Source organism: Vanacampus margaritifer, chromosome 5 (genome assembly GCF_051991255.1).
Source record: "Vanacampus margaritifer isolate UIUO_Vmar chromosome 5, RoL_Vmar_1.0, whole genome shotgun sequence".
Lineage (NCBI taxonomy): Eukaryota > Metazoa > Chordata > Actinopteri > Syngnathiformes > Syngnathidae > Vanacampus > Vanacampus margaritifer.
Genome location: NC_135436.1, coordinates 22,088,456 through 22,107,437, shown reverse-complemented (window position 1 = coordinate 22,107,437; position 18,982 = coordinate 22,088,456). Strand labels below are relative to the sequence as shown.

General features: G+C 40.5%; 1 protein-coding gene across 1 annotated transcript in view; it reads left to right on the top strand.

Moving 5' to 3' along the window:
- arhgap35a (Rho GTPase activating protein 35a) overlaps window positions 1-18,530 on the top strand; it is a 68,570-nt gene extending 50,040 nt beyond the window's left edge. Inside the window, exons 3-7 of the mRNA XM_077565728.1 lie at window positions 666-807; window positions 8,555-8,632; window positions 10,361-10,492; window positions 12,962-13,067; window positions 15,023-18,530. Coding sequence (XP_077421854.1) covers window positions 666-807; window positions 8,555-8,632; window positions 10,361-10,492; window positions 12,962-13,067; window positions 15,023-15,506 — 942 coding nt within the window. The 3' untranslated portion in view covers window positions 15,507-18,530. The remainder of the gene's footprint in view (window positions 1-665; window positions 808-8,554; window positions 8,633-10,360; window positions 10,493-12,961; window positions 13,068-15,022) is intronic.
- Window positions 18,531-18,982: the final 452 nt, after the last annotated feature.

Sequence of the window (18,982 nt, the reverse complement as noted above, 5' to 3'; positions counted from 1 at the left end):
AGTTTCCTTGCTTGTGTCTCTGTGTATTGCTTTTTCACTGTGTGTAGGAGCAGGATGGAAAACCTTCAGTGCAGTGGAGTGAGGCCAGTATCTGGAGCAGAGGCCACTCTGTGCGCCATCTTTTTAATGAGCCCTCCTCCACTGCACTGTCAGGCCTGCTCTGCTACTGTCTATGTGCCCGGCCAACCATGCATCCCCGGCCCCACCGACCAGCCTGCCAGGACACAGCCTCGGGGGCCTGACAGACTTACTAGAGATGCAGGCCTTGGGGGGCCTTCAAAACATGTCCAGCCAAAACCATTAACGTTCAGTACAATTATGGTACAGCCATACGGAGGCAGGAAGAGAATGTTTGGGTGTTAAGGAATTACAGTTTGCTTGAACATATTTCCAATGGGGGGAAAAAAATATGTAGTGATGTCTATCGTAGTGAAATGCAGAACAGGCTGAAAACAGGATTGAACAAATTATTGCTTATCATATAAGCTTTGAAGGAATGTGCGGGATGGGTGTGTGTGCGCTCAAGTAAATACTTGCAACCATAACGTGCAAGCTGTACGTGTTTCCATCCAATCAAAAGTATTTTTGTTAGTGGTGTCAATCAAGCAAGACAAACCACTCAACTCTGATTCCTCCCAACCAACCTCATCTTTAATTTCTTTCAGAAACAGCGAGCCAAGCCGAGGCATTCCATCTCCAAACCTATTGAGAACAACTACTTTGGAATGCCGCTGGCTACCGCGGTCACTCCAGAGAGACCAATTCCAGTATTTATTGAGAAGTGCATCCGATTTATTGAAACTACAGGTAAGAAAAGAAACACATTTTTTTGTGACTGCGCACTACGTGATCTTTTTGAATATTTTAGGTTGCCATTTTGTCATTGTTAGGCCAAGGCAAATATTTGACATTTAAAAAAAGAAATCTCATGGTACTTGGTCCTTCATTTTATATAGCGATTTTCCACCTTACAAGGCCCTTAAAGCGCTTTCTTTGCATCCGACTACTCATTCACCTACTGATGACACAGCATCAGGAGCAACTGGGGGTTCAGTATATTGCTCATGGATACTTGGTTGTGGTCACAATGGCATGGGATCGAACCCACAACCTCTGGGTTGGGAGACGACCACTCTAACACTGAGCCACGCCGTCATCAGCTCAATTAGGTCACAAACAGTGGACGCACAGGCTAATTCAAGATGCCACTATATTTAGCATAGTCATAGATAGTGAAACAAGCTGAAACAAACATAGTGATTAATTGATGGGGTAATGTTTGATATCTGCAGCCCAATATACACAGTATTTCCTTTAAGTATCTGCTCCCAACAAGTTGAACACTTGAAGTTAGTTAAGCCAAACCAATTATCCTAGCTGTCATATTAAATATGAATAGTGCCCTTTTCAAAATATTTCTAAAGAAGCTTTACATAGCTTTCTATTCATATTCTTAAAAAAAAGACCAAAACACGGCAACCTGCGTTTCAGCCCGTGAGTTCATCGAAAACATTTCTGCTGCTTACTGACATTCCAGCGCATTCCGCCTTTAATCTCTGCGCTGTTAAAAGCCCGTCCATCTATACGTGGATTATAGACAAGCCTTAAAAAACATCCACCGGCCTGCTGCATGTGGAAGAGCGGAGGCAAGTTTCCGAATAATGAGGCGTCACTTTAGGTTTCACCTTGCCGTGTTCACATGTGAAATGGAGCAGTTACAATAACTTCTGAGCGGGAAGAAAAAAAGGTTGAGTATTTGTTTATGCTCGCGCTTCACCTGAGGTGTTTCTATTTCATTTGCAACTTTATACCCTCCAGTGTTTGATTTATTCAGTTTCCCCTCCTTGTCCTTCACTGACCTTGTTTCTGTACCTCTGATTCACTCCCCCCTCTTTCGTTCTCTTTGAGTACTTTCTACCTGTCATATCTGATTTCCTTGATCTATTTTTTTCTATTTCCTTATCACCTGTCTCCCTTTTGTATCCTTACATCTCTTCTTTCTTCTCCATTGAATTCTTTTTGTGTGTATTCCCGTAAATCAGAAATCAGGATACTGGTTATTAAAAAGGGGAAGTCAACCCCAAAATGTTTTTTTTGGACAATAATATGTTCTGTGCAGCCCTACTAGTCTAAATATGGTATTCTGTTTAATATTTCGTTAGTCGATTATGAGTTAAGCAGCAAAATCCAGCCGTTTTTATCAATTTTGGGCGCGGCCATATTGCCACTTGCTGTTGACTGAAGATGACATCAATGTTGCTCAGGTCTCAGACAAACAACCAATCACAGCACAGCTTCAGAAAACAGGTAAGGTGTGATTTCTCGTTGCCTGAGCCCTGAGCAACTGTGATGTATTCTTCAGCAAGTGGCAAAATGGCAGCCCCCTGAGATGGATAAAAATGGCTGGATTGTGCTTCATAACTCATATTTCACAAAGGTAATATTAATCAGAATGTCATGTTTAGACTAGTGAGGTCACATATAACATATTATTGTCAAGTAGTATAAATGGAAGTTAGCCAGTGTATTTTTAAAACTAAATCAAGCTGGCCATAAGAAGACGGCTTATGAGTGATGCTTCCTGAACCTGAATAGAAACACACTCACCACATCACCAGATATATTAAAAACAATTGCAGAATCGAATAGGGCTGAAAAATCAAATCAAATTCAAATGGCCATCGCAGTGTGGTCCACGACAATTTTCAAATTTCTAAAGACTGCAATTTTGAAAAAAATAAAAGCTTTTATTTTTGTATATGCTGAATGATTTATTTACTATGGTGTCTAGATAAGTTCACTGCTTAAGAAGTCCACGTTGGCATGTTGTTTTAGCCACAGATGAGTTATTTTTGTAATATTTTTGTGATCTGATTTATGACTAATTGACTTACGTTTATGCCACACTAGTTTGTGACGTTGTCACAGTGAAAAACGCAAGTGTTCAGTAAGTTAACAACTCTTTCTGAAGTAGATAAATAAACCAACTTTTACTGTAGATTTTAAAATAGATTTCACAAAGCTATCTGATGAATGTTCAAAAATAATTCGTCTTTTTCTTACCATGTCCAAACACACTGCACAGTTGGTGTATAATAGAACCTTAAACACGCTTGCCAGAATTTTATTTTTTATTTTTATTTTTTTAACACTGTATATTCCAGGTATAGCTAATGAAGTGTTCAGTGGATGCATTTTGCTTACATACCAGCACATTCTTTTCACACAATAGCACCGGCAACACACGGATGAGTGGGTGGAGAAACCAGTGACGATGTATTATGAGATTTTTGTAGCTGCTGTAAGTCAGACTTATTTATCTGCTGTCTCTGTCTGCAATCTGCCGCTATAATGGTGCTTGCAGGAAATTACGATACAGTGCTTACAGTGTTTGTCACCTTAGCGGCAGCTGATAATCAGCAGGCATTGTGAAGCTGACCCTGAGCTCGGTACTTTGACCCATATCCTTACCCTCTGGTGTAAAAATACCTACAGCAAAGCTCTGGCTGCTGTTTTGCCTTTTATCCTGTGTTGTCTCTAAAAATATCTTCAATAAGCGCTTATTTGTAAAGAATGATGGCAATGTTCACTATGAGCCCCCAGCCAGATCTAATCTGAAGAAGAAAGCCATTGTTTTGACAATTATTATAACCGATTGTTCACATTTTCTTAATAGTGGCTGTTTCGGCAGTTTACAATGTTCTATTATATTTTCCTTTTTTCCTTCTTTTTTTGTAGACGTCACAGCCAAGTTCCCGTGTCCTTCGGAATTAATGGTAGTTCTATTTGTGAATTTTGTAGCTTTTATAGACGTGTTTGTATGAAATAAATCCATGCCAGGTTGCTGTTATCTGCCATCAACTCTGGCTTTCGCTCAGCGTGATAGCCCGCGTCTTGCCTATGGGTGCCGATGCGATATGGGCGAGCGCCGAGCGTGTACGGGCATATCTGCCGGTCGTGTGAGCCTCCGCTGTGACGTAAAGGGCAGCACCCGCCGACCCAGCTGTCGCCATGGTGAGCGATGAAATCAGCCTGCGGGAGTCGAAGGCCATGGAGAGATTGTTTGGAATCTGGGCTGATGCAGGATCAGCTGGAGCGTAGTCCCACTGTGACATGTGGCGGGGGCGCGACCAGTTAACCTGCCAGCGCATTACTGTCATTGAGTTCATGTGCTTGCTGCTTCATAGGGACCGCATTTATTTGTATGCTAGCCAACATTCAACAGCAGAGAGGGTCGGTTGTCTATTAGGGGTAAGTCATGTATTATCCGTCCACCAATCCATGTTGCTTATCGTCATTGGGTCGCAGCCTATCTCAGCTGACTTTAGGCAAAAAGCGGGTTAAGCTCAGAACTGATTAATTGTACTTCCAGGGAACTTGTTACCAAAATACAAGTGACAAACCAGTAAAATGCCATGATTGTATTCATCACAAAGACTGTTCATGCTTCTAGCTGAGTGCTGCTATTTTGGTTAGCATGAGAGTTCACATAGGCTCATCAATTAATTGAACCGAACTGATGTAATTACAGTTACTGTGTGTTTTTCTGGGGTGGAAAAGGAGGTGTGTATTTGAGGTGAAGCATTTACTTGTGCGCCTGACAATTAATTGAGAAACGGACTTGATTCAAAGTCGGTCATTGGCCACTTTTCTGCTAGGAATTGACTTAAATGTACAATCCAATTCGAACAAAACCTCAACACCGTCTTATTGAAGTCTACTAGTTTTGATGTGCACCATTGCGAGACTTCTTACTCTACCTTGTCTTCATCCTGTCTGTAGTTAGATTCTTTCATCCTTGGCTGTTTACCCCCCCATCCCTCACCCTCTTTCGCTGCCTCTCGCCCTGTTTTCTTCTTGTCTGCTTTGAAAAGCTTTTGTGGAAAATTGATTTGGGAGACGGAGGTGGTCGATTCCGTACGCTTTGACTGAAAGCACTCTGCTCTGCCTCATCCTCTTACCTCCCCTCCCTACCTCGCCTTTTTCGATCGTTCTTTGTCTCTATCAAAAGTTTGAATGGACAATTTCAGTGATGACAGTTTTTTTTTTTAATGAAAGCAGTTAAAATGATGAATCAATGCTAATTGTGCTGTTACTATACCAAACAATTAGGTGTGTTCGTCATTTGAGGCATGTCTGCTAATCTAAATTAAGTAAAACTGAGGCACATTTGCCTTTATTTAACAATACCTCCTCAAAAGTTGTGCAAATTTTTCAACTAGTTTTTTTTATGAAGTTATGCCTTGTAGAAAAACTTGAAGGTCAAATCCTCTTCATGTGTATTGTGAAAAGTTCAGTGTACTCCACTAAAGCGCAGTTCAGCCAGCTTTCACTCAGTAGGGATAGACTGATTATCAGCCGGGCCAATATTTGGCATTTTGATAAATATTGGCATTGGCCTTTTTAAAAAATCTGATGGCCGATAAAATATCAATTTTTAATTGTTAACCACAAGGAATTATTTCTCTAAATTTTCAGTTAACTTCATAAGAGCTGCTGCGGACCCTAGAACTTTGCTGAACCTTTATTAGTTAGTTAGTTTGAAATTTTGGGAACATTTACTTACTGTAGAAAATTCTCAGTAGCTATTGTTCAAGTTTTCATTCAACTTTTTGAGATATACTGATGACCCAGACAGTTTCATGAATTTTTTGTTAGAATTTTAAAACAAAGATGTCTACTGTCTAATATAAAAAAAAAACATCTTGAAAATCTGAAAAGTTGTTCAATAAACATGCGCTTCTAGACATTTCAACAAAGTTAAGCGCTGGAATTTGTATCTTAAAAAACTTTGCCGCAGTATTTTTTTCCTTTTTATTGCAAGTATCTGCTCCAAATATCGGCCATCGGCCTCCTTGACTTCTAATAATTGGTATCGATATCAGCTCTGAAAAAAACATCGCTAGTGGCTTATGCTAATGTATTTGCCAAACACTAATAAGCCACAGAAAAGCTAGCTACTAGCAGTTGCATAACTTCAGATTTGCTTAAGTCCACACTAATGTGATTACTTAGTGACCAAGACAGTAATAAAATAAATGAATGAAGAAATTCTTCAGTACAGCCGTATGATTTAAAAAAAAAAATAAAATAAAATAAAATACAGTAGAAGGAAATGCTTTGCAATAATCTATATTCACAGACGTTTTTGCTTTTTGTCCAAATGTGGCTACCTGATCTCGTTCTTGGCCCACTACAGCAGTGTTTGTGCATGGTGGGAATTTGCGTTGCTTGCAAATAATCACAGATCTCTTCGTGTGCAGTAAAATAATTCCCCAGTCGCCTTGTACATTTTTAGAGTGTGGGTCGAAAAGCTGTTCAAATCCTCCACGAGCCAGGCATTTCCCCCTTTAGTAGTTCTCCCTCATTTACCAAAGCATTCGGCAATAAGTGACCATTTAAAAAGCGACTAATTTCATTCAGTGCACTCATCTGTTGCTACGAGTAGTTCTGTATCTAACCCAAGCAAAAAAAAAAAAAAAAAGGAGCAAAAAAAAAAACGACCATGTTTAACAACTATCAAGGACATGTTTAAATCTCATTGTGGAAAATAAAGTCGAGAAATCAGCTAGTTGACAAACCAACTAGTCTGCACAACCCCTACGAGCTAACTATTATTGCTTGTGTTATTTACTGTATTTTGTTTTACAGTGGCTGCCTTTCATTTGGTTGATTGGTTGACTGTGGGCGTAATAATGTTTCAATGATTAACTTATTTTTGGATTCAAAGAACATTAAAATGTCACCTAAGGCATTACATTTAGAAAACATATTTTGCTTTGAAATGTTTATTTTGCTGTCCACATGGTTGCCAGCTTAATGTAAGATACAAAAAAAAAAGCCATAAAAAAAGAACGCGATACTTAAGGCACACACACCCAAAAAAATCGGACATCAAGTAAGTCTTCCTTGCCAGTAGGTGGTGCTACACTGCGGCCGTTTGACACATCGATGAATCATCGTGCCTCAGAAAAACAGAAAGGTCTTGGTTCACAATTATCTGTCAGTGTGTTAGTTGGAATTTGTGGTATCGAATAAAGCTGCTCTAATCATTTTAGGATGTTGCCAAGTTTTTACAAGCACTACACACAACTGTGTTAGCATAGAAGCTAACATAATGAGAAGTGAATGAATGAATGAATGAATGAGTTAATTAACAGCTAGATACTGCACCTAACCTGATACTGTATGGTGATGATAAAAAATTACTGCATAGAACTGCCCATTACCCTTTGGTCTATCCGTAATAGGGAATCAGAACATCAAACAAACAGGTTAAAAAAATTTTTTAACAGTGCTACGACTACAGCCTTTCATGCTGCCTGTGATGCTTTTCATGTGCTGTCAGCAGGTAATAAAGTCCAACAGGGGCTACCTTAACAAGCGTTTAACTTAAACCTCAAGACATCTCACTTGGCTGCACCTTTTTTCTGACTATAAAAGCCATACGAGCACAGGGCGAGGAAATCTAAGGTGGAAAATATTACATCAGCGATTGAAGTTTTCTCGATGGTCTTTTTCCCCCCTCATACTGCAGCCTTGAAACAAATATAAAACTGTCCCTTATTTACAGCATTAAAACATTTATTGTACTCCGAACAAGGATGTTTAAAAGAAATGCACCTTCACCTTGTGTCTTGTTATTATGTGGCACTCAGGCAGCCTCAGCTCATCATCAGCGGCCTTTTAGCGGGCCTTCAACAGTTCTTTACGAGTTTGAAGGGACACTTGAACATTTTGTCTAGAATTAATTGGATTACCTTTAATAATTTTCACGTACTATAAATACCTTTAACTCTTTGACTGCCAGACGTTTTCAGAAAAGGGATGCCGTGGGTGCCAGCCGATTTAAGCATTTTGACTGATCTTTTAACTGATCTTTCAAGGTCCACAGAAAATTATGTGTTTGGACTATGGAAACACACATACTACCAAATGAAAGATTGGACTCTCATCTTTCATCAGAAAAAAAAGTTTGTTTCTACCTTATTCCGTTTTTGAGTAATCAACAATAGAAAATGGTTAGTTTCACCTCTGTTTTGAAACAAACGTCTTTTAACGTCTTTGGCACTCCTACATAGGATTTTACTAAACGTTATTTAACGTTTTTGGCAGTCAAAGAGTTAAAAACACATTTTGCCACTAGCTGTCAGCTGATAATGGCATCACAGGTGCTCAGAGCTCAGGTAACGACCAGTCACGACTCAAATGTTTTGTGGGTTTGGTCATGTGATGTTCGCATACTGAGCCAGGATTGGTCGTTACCTGAGCCCTGAGCACACGTGATGCCGGGTTTTCAGTCGAAAGCAACTGGCCAAATGTGTTTTCAAAGGTATTAATTGTACATGAAAAGTAAGGAAGCTATCTTACTAACTTACTGATGAAAGTGGCTAAATTAGCCAAGTATCCCTTTAATAAGCACTAATTGTATTTTCAGGAATGACAAGTGACATAACAATGGGGCATTAGTACCCGTGTGGATCTCAAAAGCACTTCTGGATACAAACCACAGTGGCAGATTCCTAAATGATGTCGCTTTCGCTCTTTTCACCAGGCTTGAGCACCGAGGGCATCTACAGGGTCAGCGGGAACAAGGCGGAGATGGAGAGCATGCAGCGTCAGTTTGACCAAGGTATGCGTTTTCTTCCACTTGCAGTTCTGCCCTAAAACGAGAAAAGGGTGTCCCCAGTTTACGAAGGTCCAAGTGCACTCTCAGTTAGTCATTCAGGAGTTAGTCGTCGCTTCTGAGATTCCCAATTAAATCTGCCGTTTTATCAAGAGATCATGGACAATTAAATGTTTTAAACTTGGTGAGAACCCATTGGGAAAAACCTTCTCTGCATGACTCCACCCCAGCACGTTCCTTACAAATGATTTTCTTTAGCCGTCTTTGCAAAACACGTTCAGCCACACCTCGGCTTCAACATCCCAAAAGATTTGCTGCCACATCTTCCCTGAAAATGGTCACAGTCCACCTTTTTTTTTTTTTTTAATTAACACCAGGGAATAGACTATGTAAATGGTGGCTGTCTCCTCAGTTTTCTACTTGCTCTCAGTGTGCATGTGCATGCCCGTGCATGTGTCATATAAGGTTAGGGCTTAGGTTCATTATCTCCAGATTGGTTTGTTTAATGAAGCATATCATGGGTAAGATGGATAGTGGAGTAAGATGGCGTCAGAATGCAAGCGTATAGACATGCAAATGAGGTGGAGTCCAACTCAGGGAATCTGACTTGAAGCAGTGCTGAATAATTCAAGACAGTCATTTTGATTGACACTTCGTCAGGGATTTATTCATTTCACAACGTGTGTTTGCAGTGCTGTTGAACTGTACTGCATGGGACCGAGAGCTGTTGCTGATATTTTGATTACCTCGGTTAGCAAAACGATGGGGGGCGAAATGCGCCTCACAAAATGATGCAATAAAGTTTGACGAGCCAAAAATAAACATCAAAGATGTTCATTTTTTATTCATAATTGGACTCCAGTATATTTTTATTCGAAAGCCCCCAAAGCAAATACTTGGATAACATCTGCACACATTTCAAGTGAAAACCTTCAAATTGCATGATATGAAAAAGTTAAATTATGAAATATAATCAAAGAGGTTAAACTATTAATAGATTAACCAACAACTAATTGATTATCAGTCAAATTGTTGTAATGTCCTGTTTTTGAATAAATCAATGAGAAATCTAAATAATTTTTTTTTTTAAGTCTGATTCATCGATTAATCCAATAAATAGGACAGATTAAATGATTATTAAAATAGTTACTTGCAGCCCTAATAGTAATACAGTGGCGCCTTGAGATCAGTTTAATTTGATCCATGCTCACACTTGTAACACAAAACATTCATATCACAAATCATCTGACCCCAACATATTTGTTACAAAACGATAAAATTGTACTGTACCAAAAAAAAAAAAAGTGTTTCTGCACATATGCTAATCAGTTGCTGAAAGGGCACCACCAATGCTATTTATTAGCCCGTCTATTGTGTTGCCCCATTATGTGTTAGCATTAAGATAGTGGACTTTAAGGCAAGAATGTGGAATCTTGAATAAATGTGGTATGATAGCTTGAGCTTGATCATAAATGTCACCTGGGAGTGTCTATAAACAGCCTGAAGACTTGCTTGTTGTAAACCAAACAACGCTCATATAATTATACTGTATAACATGCATAAATAAATATTCATTTGGACAAATATAACAGCATGCGATTCTTTTAACTTGTACAATAATATCCAATGTGTTTTCCATTTGGGCTGAGGTTTCAAAATGACTGCTGAAATACTGGTAAGTACATCTTCATCTGATTTTATGTGATTAACACTGTAACGCCTCCTCTTCATCAGATCATAACCTGGACCTGGTAGAGAAAGACTTCACCATTAACACAGTAGCCGGAGCCATGAAGGCCTACTTCTCCGAGCTTCCCGAACCCCTGGTACCCTACAGCATGCAGGTTGAGCTGGTGGAGGCTTTCAGTAAGTCCTGAGGTGCTCTTGTACAATAATGCAGGTTGGTGGGCACATTTCGAAGTCAATGGGTGAGGCGGAGGAGGGTTTCTTTAAACCCAAAGTGTATTGGATTTTCCTTGAAATCCCTTTTGCATTTCTTAAACCTAACAAGCACAACTCTCACAAGGCAAGCCCATTCATGGGGAGAATTGGATTTAGGCCTCAGTGCGAGCCGTGCTGAAGAGGATGGAGGCGAGAATATTTGAGGCTTTGGGGCGTAGTGGTGGAGGGGAAGGAAGTAAATGTGGTGATGACAGCAGGATGCAGGAAAGTTCGTTCTCCTTGATGAAGTCATGGCTGAGATAAACGAGGTCGCTCTGCTCTTTTTTTTTTGTCTCCCTGCTTCCACTCAGGAATAAAGATTTAAGGCAGAGCTTTGACTCGCGCCGTGCCAGATATTTAGCCCAAGGCCGCGTCGCGCTGTCACCTTGCTTCGCTCACACATGCACTCAGATATGCGTGTGTGTGTTTTTCATTTTTTAACGGCCCCAGCGAGACCCCTCAGCCGTGACAGGGACCTGATAAGGCTCCTGCAGGCGCTGCCACAATAGAAGGACTGAACGCTTGGAAAAAGAAAATAAGTGCAGTCTGAAAGCTTTGTCTGATAGAAGATTGCCAGCTAATGCAGTGCTTTTTTGTATTTTTAGAATTCCCCTTTTGCTGGATTTAAAGAAAAAAAAACGTTTTAGGCCCCTTGTAATTTTATATTTTACATTTACTGTAAGTCGGGCCTTTTGTTTTAGTTTGTTTAAAAATACGGAAGCCCTGATCAGGGCCTGTATGGACTCGTGCCTTGGAAATCTGAGTGTGGTTGCTTTCTGTCCCACAAATGTCCAAAGTATAAACTACTTCAGAGGTTCTTGTTTGTGTGTGAAATAGTGGCTTCCGCTTAAATAGACACAGCTCCCCAATAAATGACAATCCGCATCATCCACTTGGATAAATAAACTCAGCGCCTCTGTTTTTGCACAAAACAACACAATTTTTGGGTTTGTTTTAAACAAAATGACCCAATTTTGGGGGTTGTTTTGCACTAAATAACCCAATTTCGGGGCTTGTTTTAAACAAAATGATCCATTTTTTATGGGCTGTTTTAAACAAAATTACCCAAAAATTTGGGGTTGTTTTATACAAAATGACCCAAATTTTGAGGTTGTTTTCAAATAAAACAACTCAATTTTTGGGGGGCAGTTGTTTTTGCACAAAACAACATATTTTGTGGCATTGTTTTAAACAAAATGTTCTTTTTTTTTTTTTTTGCACTAAATAACCTATTTTGGGGGAGTGTTTTAATTAAAATGACCCATTTTTTATGGGCTGTTTTAAATAAAATGATCCAAACATTTGGGGCTGTTTTATACAAAATGACCCCAATTTTTTGGGTTGTTTTAAACAAAATGACTTTTTTTTTGTACTGGGGTCATTTGTTCAAGACGACTTTCAAATTTCAAATTGAACCAAGTAGTAGATTGTTCCATTCTTGAGTTATTTTTTCACCCAATTGTTTTTATAGTGTGGTATCGGCACTCGCCCATCCCTACTCACTACCATCCCGTTTTGTACACATGGCCTGAAAAGGGGCTGCTGTGGCCGCCGGGAACATACTGTAGTGTAAACGTAGTTTTGGTCTTGCAAATGTTGTATTCCTGGACCGCACATCATTTTTAGCCTCCCGCGCCCATGAGGCAGTCGATCAGCATTTGAAACCGCCGGATGCTTGACAAGAACCGCCAGCAACAAATAGAAACAAATCAAGTGTTAGCTTGCTCGCCGTGTCCAATATGTGCTGATGTCAATGTAACAGAAATGTAAGAAATCACACTTTGGTCACAGTTGATGGATGGGATGCCGTAGGGAGCTGGTTCCACGCATTGTGATTCCACCTAAAATGTGGTTTTGATCCGGTGTGACCTCAAGGCGGGAATGAGAAAGTCCAATTCTCTGCGTGTAAATCATGTGTGCTGCGCGGACGAAAACATCTGCTGCTTTGTCCGCCCCGCTTACATATACAGTACACACGGGACAGACTGTTAGATGGGTGACGTCAGCTTTTCTGACTCACTCCTCACTGCCATCAGTCTTAACACACCCTGTGTGTGTGTTTGTGTGTGCGCGTGTGCTCACGAAATCTCCAGTGGTCGTCTGTGTGGTATTCTTGTCCTTCCCAATGTGTGTGTGGTCATTGTGTCACAGTTTGGCATCCTTTTTAATCATGTGAAATATGTACTGTTGTTGGATGAAATCACTGTGTCCTGCACATATAATTTTCACTCAAATTGCTTTCATTACCCTTGTCACACTTTTCCATTGCGGTCCCCTCATCTTTGCATTGCTCACTCGCTCCGTGACATTTTAGTGTCTATTCTCTTTGACACTTTCCTGCCTCCTCCACTAATCTCTCTTTTTTTTTTTTTCTCTCTCTCCGCCACCATTCAGAGATCAACGATAGGGAGCAGCGCTTCCAGACGATGAAGGACATTCTTCGCCGCTTTCCCCGGGAGAATTATGAGGTCTTCAAATATGTTATCAGCCACTTGAACAAGTGAGTGACGAGGTCGGAGATGTCCTTTGATGGCGGTGATGACGACGCCTTTTTTTTATACTCCTTCCCACCGCGCGGTACCTTCTCTGCTCGGCCCCTGCTGAAGTCAATACTCAATACTACACCTGCATATTGTCGCAGCTAAGTGACAAACACTTATGTCCATTTTTTTTATTTTTTTACATTTTTATGTTTTGGGGATGAAACTGAATACAGATATCTAAAAAACTTCAAAATAGAAAAAAAATAGAAAAATGGACTTAAGTGTTTTTCACATAGTATTGACGATATACTGTATCAGTATTAGCACTGAAAAAATACATGGCAACAACTTAAAACATCAAAGGAAGTAGTTAATCATAGATGTCAATAATAATATGAATTGTTTTTATTACTTCTTGGATAAGAATGGTAAATGGACTTCACTTATACAATTCTTTATCTACACTATGTGGTGCCCAAAGCACTTTACATGTATACAGTATCTCATATTACTTTTATGCCTTCATACTGTAGTATTGCCGACAGTTTCTGCTGTTAACCGTAGACACGTATTTAGCAAATTGACACTGTATGTGAGTGAGATTGATTTCATCCATAGGTAGCGTTTACACACTGTTATTTGCAGACACGTCATAATAGAATGAATAATGAGTCAAAGTAGCGCTGTAGCTGCGGGCAGCGATTTTTAAATGTTTTGCATTCGATGTTAGCATGAAGCTAGCAGACTTTCGTTCGGCGAAATTATCTTGTTTGGTTGAACTTCTTGCTGTCTAGCTATACTGCACGATTTTTAACCATTAGTTTTTGGTGTCAGTTGTTGTCATATATTGTGAATATCTTCCATGGCTGTTTTGGAGAACCTTTTGGTATGTGCCAAATTGTGTAGAAGTACAACTTTGAAGTGGAAAATCAACCAAGTAGAGGGCTGTACAGTGCAAAATTTGCATCATACTCCTGTGTCAATACTTTCAGCCATATTGTAGATTTGCTGACGTTTTCCTACGCACCATTTTCACCAACTTCAGTTCATTATAGGGGAGACATGTAAGCATTTCCAGTGTCAAAAATGGTAAAAAGAACGACACAATAGAGAGCATCCTTATCTGCTTCTTGTTTACAAATAATGTCAGTATGCAGCACTGTTATTTGTCATGTTCATCTTATTTGGTGAATTTCTTGGCGGCTGTCAAGCCAGATAAGAGTTTCATCTTCCAAATTGTATTGTGGAGAGCCGGGCTGGACTGCACTGCTGCTGTTGTTGTTGTTAAACATCCCCAGACAGGAGTCATTAGACATATTTGTCAGGGACATTTTTGTGGTCCATATGCATGCGCATTTGCTCTGAGTGTGGTGGGACATTGGGGGTGACTCAAGATTAGCTACGTCGAAGGACACAGTTGCTGTGGCTGCTCACAGAAGAATGAAATGAAATCCGCCTGGCGTCATTATTTGCAGTCCTTACCAGAAGGGTCCTGTGATGTTTTGATGACCCGTGCTATTAGCATTGGCGCATCGCACTTTAATCACTGGCAGATGTTTTGCGATGAGCTGTTAGTTTTTTTGGTTTTATGGTAGTGGTGGGCATAAGATTGCTTCAAGGCAAATACAGATTGATGAATAATTTTTTAAACCCATCTACTGAATTTAAATGCATACACTTGTAATGCTGTTTTTCTTAGTTAGAGCTCATGGTCTCGATGAGTGGTGGAAAAATCTTTAAGCTCGAGAATCATGTAAAAAATAGTGCTGTCTTATGAATTAAAAGTACGGTAACTATCTGTACTTGGTATCGGTATGAAAAAAAAGCTGCATCAATCATCCTTAGTAGTAAAAGTTTTCTGTCTATTGAAATGAAAATGGATCATTTCCCGCAGCACATCTGCTAACCTCTCATGGCACATCAGCCTGAAAGTTATGAATCCCCAAATGAACCGTGTGACTGTGCTCCGCAGGGTAAGCCAGCACAGCAAGCTGAACCTGATGACCAGCGAGAACCTGTCCATCTGCTTCTGGCCCACGCTGATGCGTCCCGACTTCACCACCATGGACGCTCTGACCGCCACGCGCACCTACCAGACAATCATCGAGAGCTTCATCCACCAGTGTGCGTACTTCTTCTACAACCAACCGCTGGCCGACGGCCTCCCGGGTTCGCCCACCTCCATGCTCCCCTACGGCGGGGGCACCTCGGCGTACTCGTGCATGGCCGGCGGCTACTCCTCCTCGCCGGCGCCATCCCCTCCGACAACTTACGTCCTCCCGCCGACCCCTCCCGTCATCCCGCACTACGGTCCTCCCATCCACCACCACCACCTCCACCACCACCACCAGTCTCCGCCCCACTCTCCGCCGCCCACTCCCCAGTTGCCCCTCCCCGCACTGCTACCGCCCTCTCTCCACCCACATCACCCACCTACGGAACAACACACGCTGTGAACCACCAAGGGATCAAGGGAGCCTTTATAAAATAAAAAAAAATTAAAAAAAGAGAAAGCGCCTCGGAAAGAGATTTGGACAAAGGAATGGGAGAAGGTGAAACAGGGACAGGAAGTGGAAAGAGGACATTGAGGGATGTACAGTATGAACAGCAAGATGCTTTGGGAGAGGGCGTGTGAGCCTCCTGTGCTTGTATACAGAGGCCCAACTTAGCCCCACTTCAATTCCCTTTTTCTCCCTCTGGGTGTCACTTCAACTGAGAACAACACTGCAATGGAGAGTGACATGTTGCCAGAACCTTTTAGTCGGTGTCACACAGGAAGAACGGCAACACATTAGCAGCCCCTCCGCCCATTTTTTTTTTTTTAACCTACGAGCCCCTCTGCACACATTTGTTCACTCAAATTCTTGCCTCTACATATGCACACGAAGACGGTTTCACTCAAGGCTCTTTGCCAAGCACTGTAGAGAGAGAAAAAAAAAAAGTCAACCGACCGGATCGGCAGATTGGGGCAAAGGAGCATGTCTGCACTCACGCCCTTGCCGTTCAGTCTACTGTACGCTCATTTTATCTGGATGGGAGCTGCATTATAAAGTTGCCAATAAAGGTTTTTTTAGTCAGCCCACACCTCAAGTTACCGCCCCTTTCCATTGCCAGTCAGTCAATCTGTGCAGTGTGTGTGTGTGTGTGTGTGTGTGTTCTTTTTGACTGTTGTGTGTGTGAGTCATTGCTGCAGTTTTCATATTAAGGACCTTGTTGAAAAAGCACTTTTCTGAGCACTTTCAAGGCATTTTTTTTTATATTGGAGGTGTGACATCACTCTCACTCATTCTTTTGGGAGCACACCACTGACATCTAGAGGAGCAATCGGGGTATTGCAGCCACTACATGGGCGTTGCGCCACTTTCACTGCTGCTTTTTTCTTTCTTTTCTTTTTTTTTTTTTAAAATACGGCTTTGTGTTGTCACAGGCGGCGTTTCCCAACCTTTTTTTTAACCAAGGCACATATTTTATATTAGGGAAGATCTCACAGCACGCCAAATGGATACACCAGGTTATCTCGTTCGAATTGATAAATATTTGGACTAATTAAGTGAAATTTGACCATTTCCCTTTCATTTAGCTCAAACCCCCCAAAGCATGAGGCCACACTGCAGTAATTGCTTCTCTCCTTATTGGACCTTAAAAAAAAAAAAAAAAAACATAATTGACCATAAGGGAATTTATAGTAAGAATATTGATCGGCATGCACCTGCTACAGTACACAAAGCTAAGGAATTGACTCTTTTCTTATGAAATGATGAACAAGGATTAAAGACCATATAAGGACCACATGCGGTAAAAAAAAAAAAAGCAGACAAATACCAGAATACATTAGTAGCATCACAATAATAAAGTTGCAAGCTTTCTAGAGAAAGTTGCAATATTGCAACAAAAAAAATTATTTGTAGAAAAAAAACTCATATTAGTTCATTTGTTTCAAGAAAACACAATTTGACAAGACTAACATTTTAATTTTATGAGAATAAAGTGATTTTTCATACATCTTAATTCCTGAAGAAGAAAAAAAGATGTGATTTTGTGAACACAGTGTTAATGTATTTTTTTTTATTGTAGTATCACCATTTTTTTTTGCAACCTTTTTTCCTCACAGTATCACAACTTTTGTCTTGCAGTATTCCGACTTAATGTTTGTATACAAGTTGACGACAAAGCATTTGACATCAGAAGAAAAAACAAGATTACTTTTACCCAATATTCCCATAAAATTACACTTTCTTTGTAATATTTTGAGAAAATTATTCAAAGAAATTATATTACATAATTAGAAGAACAGAAAGAAAAAAATAGAAAACTTTTCTGGTAATTTTCCTTGTCATTGTGGTCTTAAATCCTTGCTAGCCTCATCATGTGCCACTGCGAATTTTGCCACACTGCCCCTACTGGCGCCGCTCTGCCACTACACCCTCTTGTTGCTCCCCTTCCGAATGGCTCTGCTTGTTTTTTTGCCAATAGAGACAGGGACAGACTGTCCATTCATCCGTCAGCACGACCTGAACGGAGCATCCCAAATTCCCTTCCGCGGCCTGCTGTTACCGTAGAAACCGGGGCAAGACGGGGGCCCGGAGGATCCATAATCCCCGAATCGTCCTCGAGTGGCCCGCAAGCCTTTTAAACAATCACTGAACTCTTTTAGAGGAGCTTTTATCACACGACACTACCTATGTACGCCATTTTATTGTGTATGTGTGTGTCGAGTGTAGGTGTGTGTGCTGGAATTCGGAGCGTATGTTAGAGACGAGCTGTTCGTGGCAGACGTCCAGACAGCATCGTGATCCAAACAAAGGTGACGGCGAGGAATGCAGCCCCCCTCATGCTCACTGCCCCCGCCGGGTAAGCCTGTTTGCTCATCCACATTATTAGGAACAAGATGATTACTCGGGAGAGAGAGAATGTCGACCACTGGGTGTGCGTGAATCCGTGTGTTGAAATGAGTGCGAGGCAGCCAAAAACTGGACAAAAAAAGGTGACTGTGCAGAACAATTGAATATAAAAACAACAAAACAAATGTGACTTTAACCCCGCAAACAATGTTGACAGATGTCAAGTTAAAATGAAAACAAGAAAAAAAAAGGTATACAAAATGTTTTTTTTTTTTATGATGGGGTGGGCCAGGGTCTAACATTTTGCCCTTTAGTCGGTGGTGATAGGGGGGGTTCTTTTTTTGTTAATACTAAATACAAATGTTTTCTTTTCTTTTGATGCCCACTATAGTGCATGAATTCTTCCTAGCTAAGGAAGAGGAGGGCTTCACCACTCTCACTATTTAAGAGATAATATGAACTGTTTTGTGGGGTGGGGTCATAATGGGAGGAAAAAAACAAGTAATGAAGTACTGTAAACTTAAAAGATAACATGTCAATTTGCTGAGTCTGGTCATTTGTCTCGGTGGGAATGGTGTATACAGCAAGGCCTTATGTGATCTGTATCATAGTTAATAAATGAAATCTTGTACAAAGGTGCCTTTGTGTCTCGTTATGTTTAAATATGAAAATCCAATAACGTTAAAAACAAATCAAGGTCCAATTTATTGCCTTTTTTGATGGCTAAAACAACATCGGTTGTTCTGAAAAAACAAATGAGGAATGAGCTTGTAATTGCTTATGCATACCACAAGATGGCAGCCAAGCACTTGGGTCACACATTCAATATAGTTTGCAACCACGAATAGTCATCAAATAGTATCAACAAAATGCATCTATAACAATCATGAATCAGTCAAATTGGTCAACAAGCAAACCAAATCCACGAGGCTCACTAATAGTATTAGCTAGCACAAATATTATCATTTCTAGTAACCTAACAGTTGCTTCCTAAATTTTCTATACCTTGTTAGCAAGCAGCCAAGCCCACGTGACCCTCATTCATGCATATGGAGAGGGTGTCCCCCGGTGACTGCCAGTTTAGGGTGACG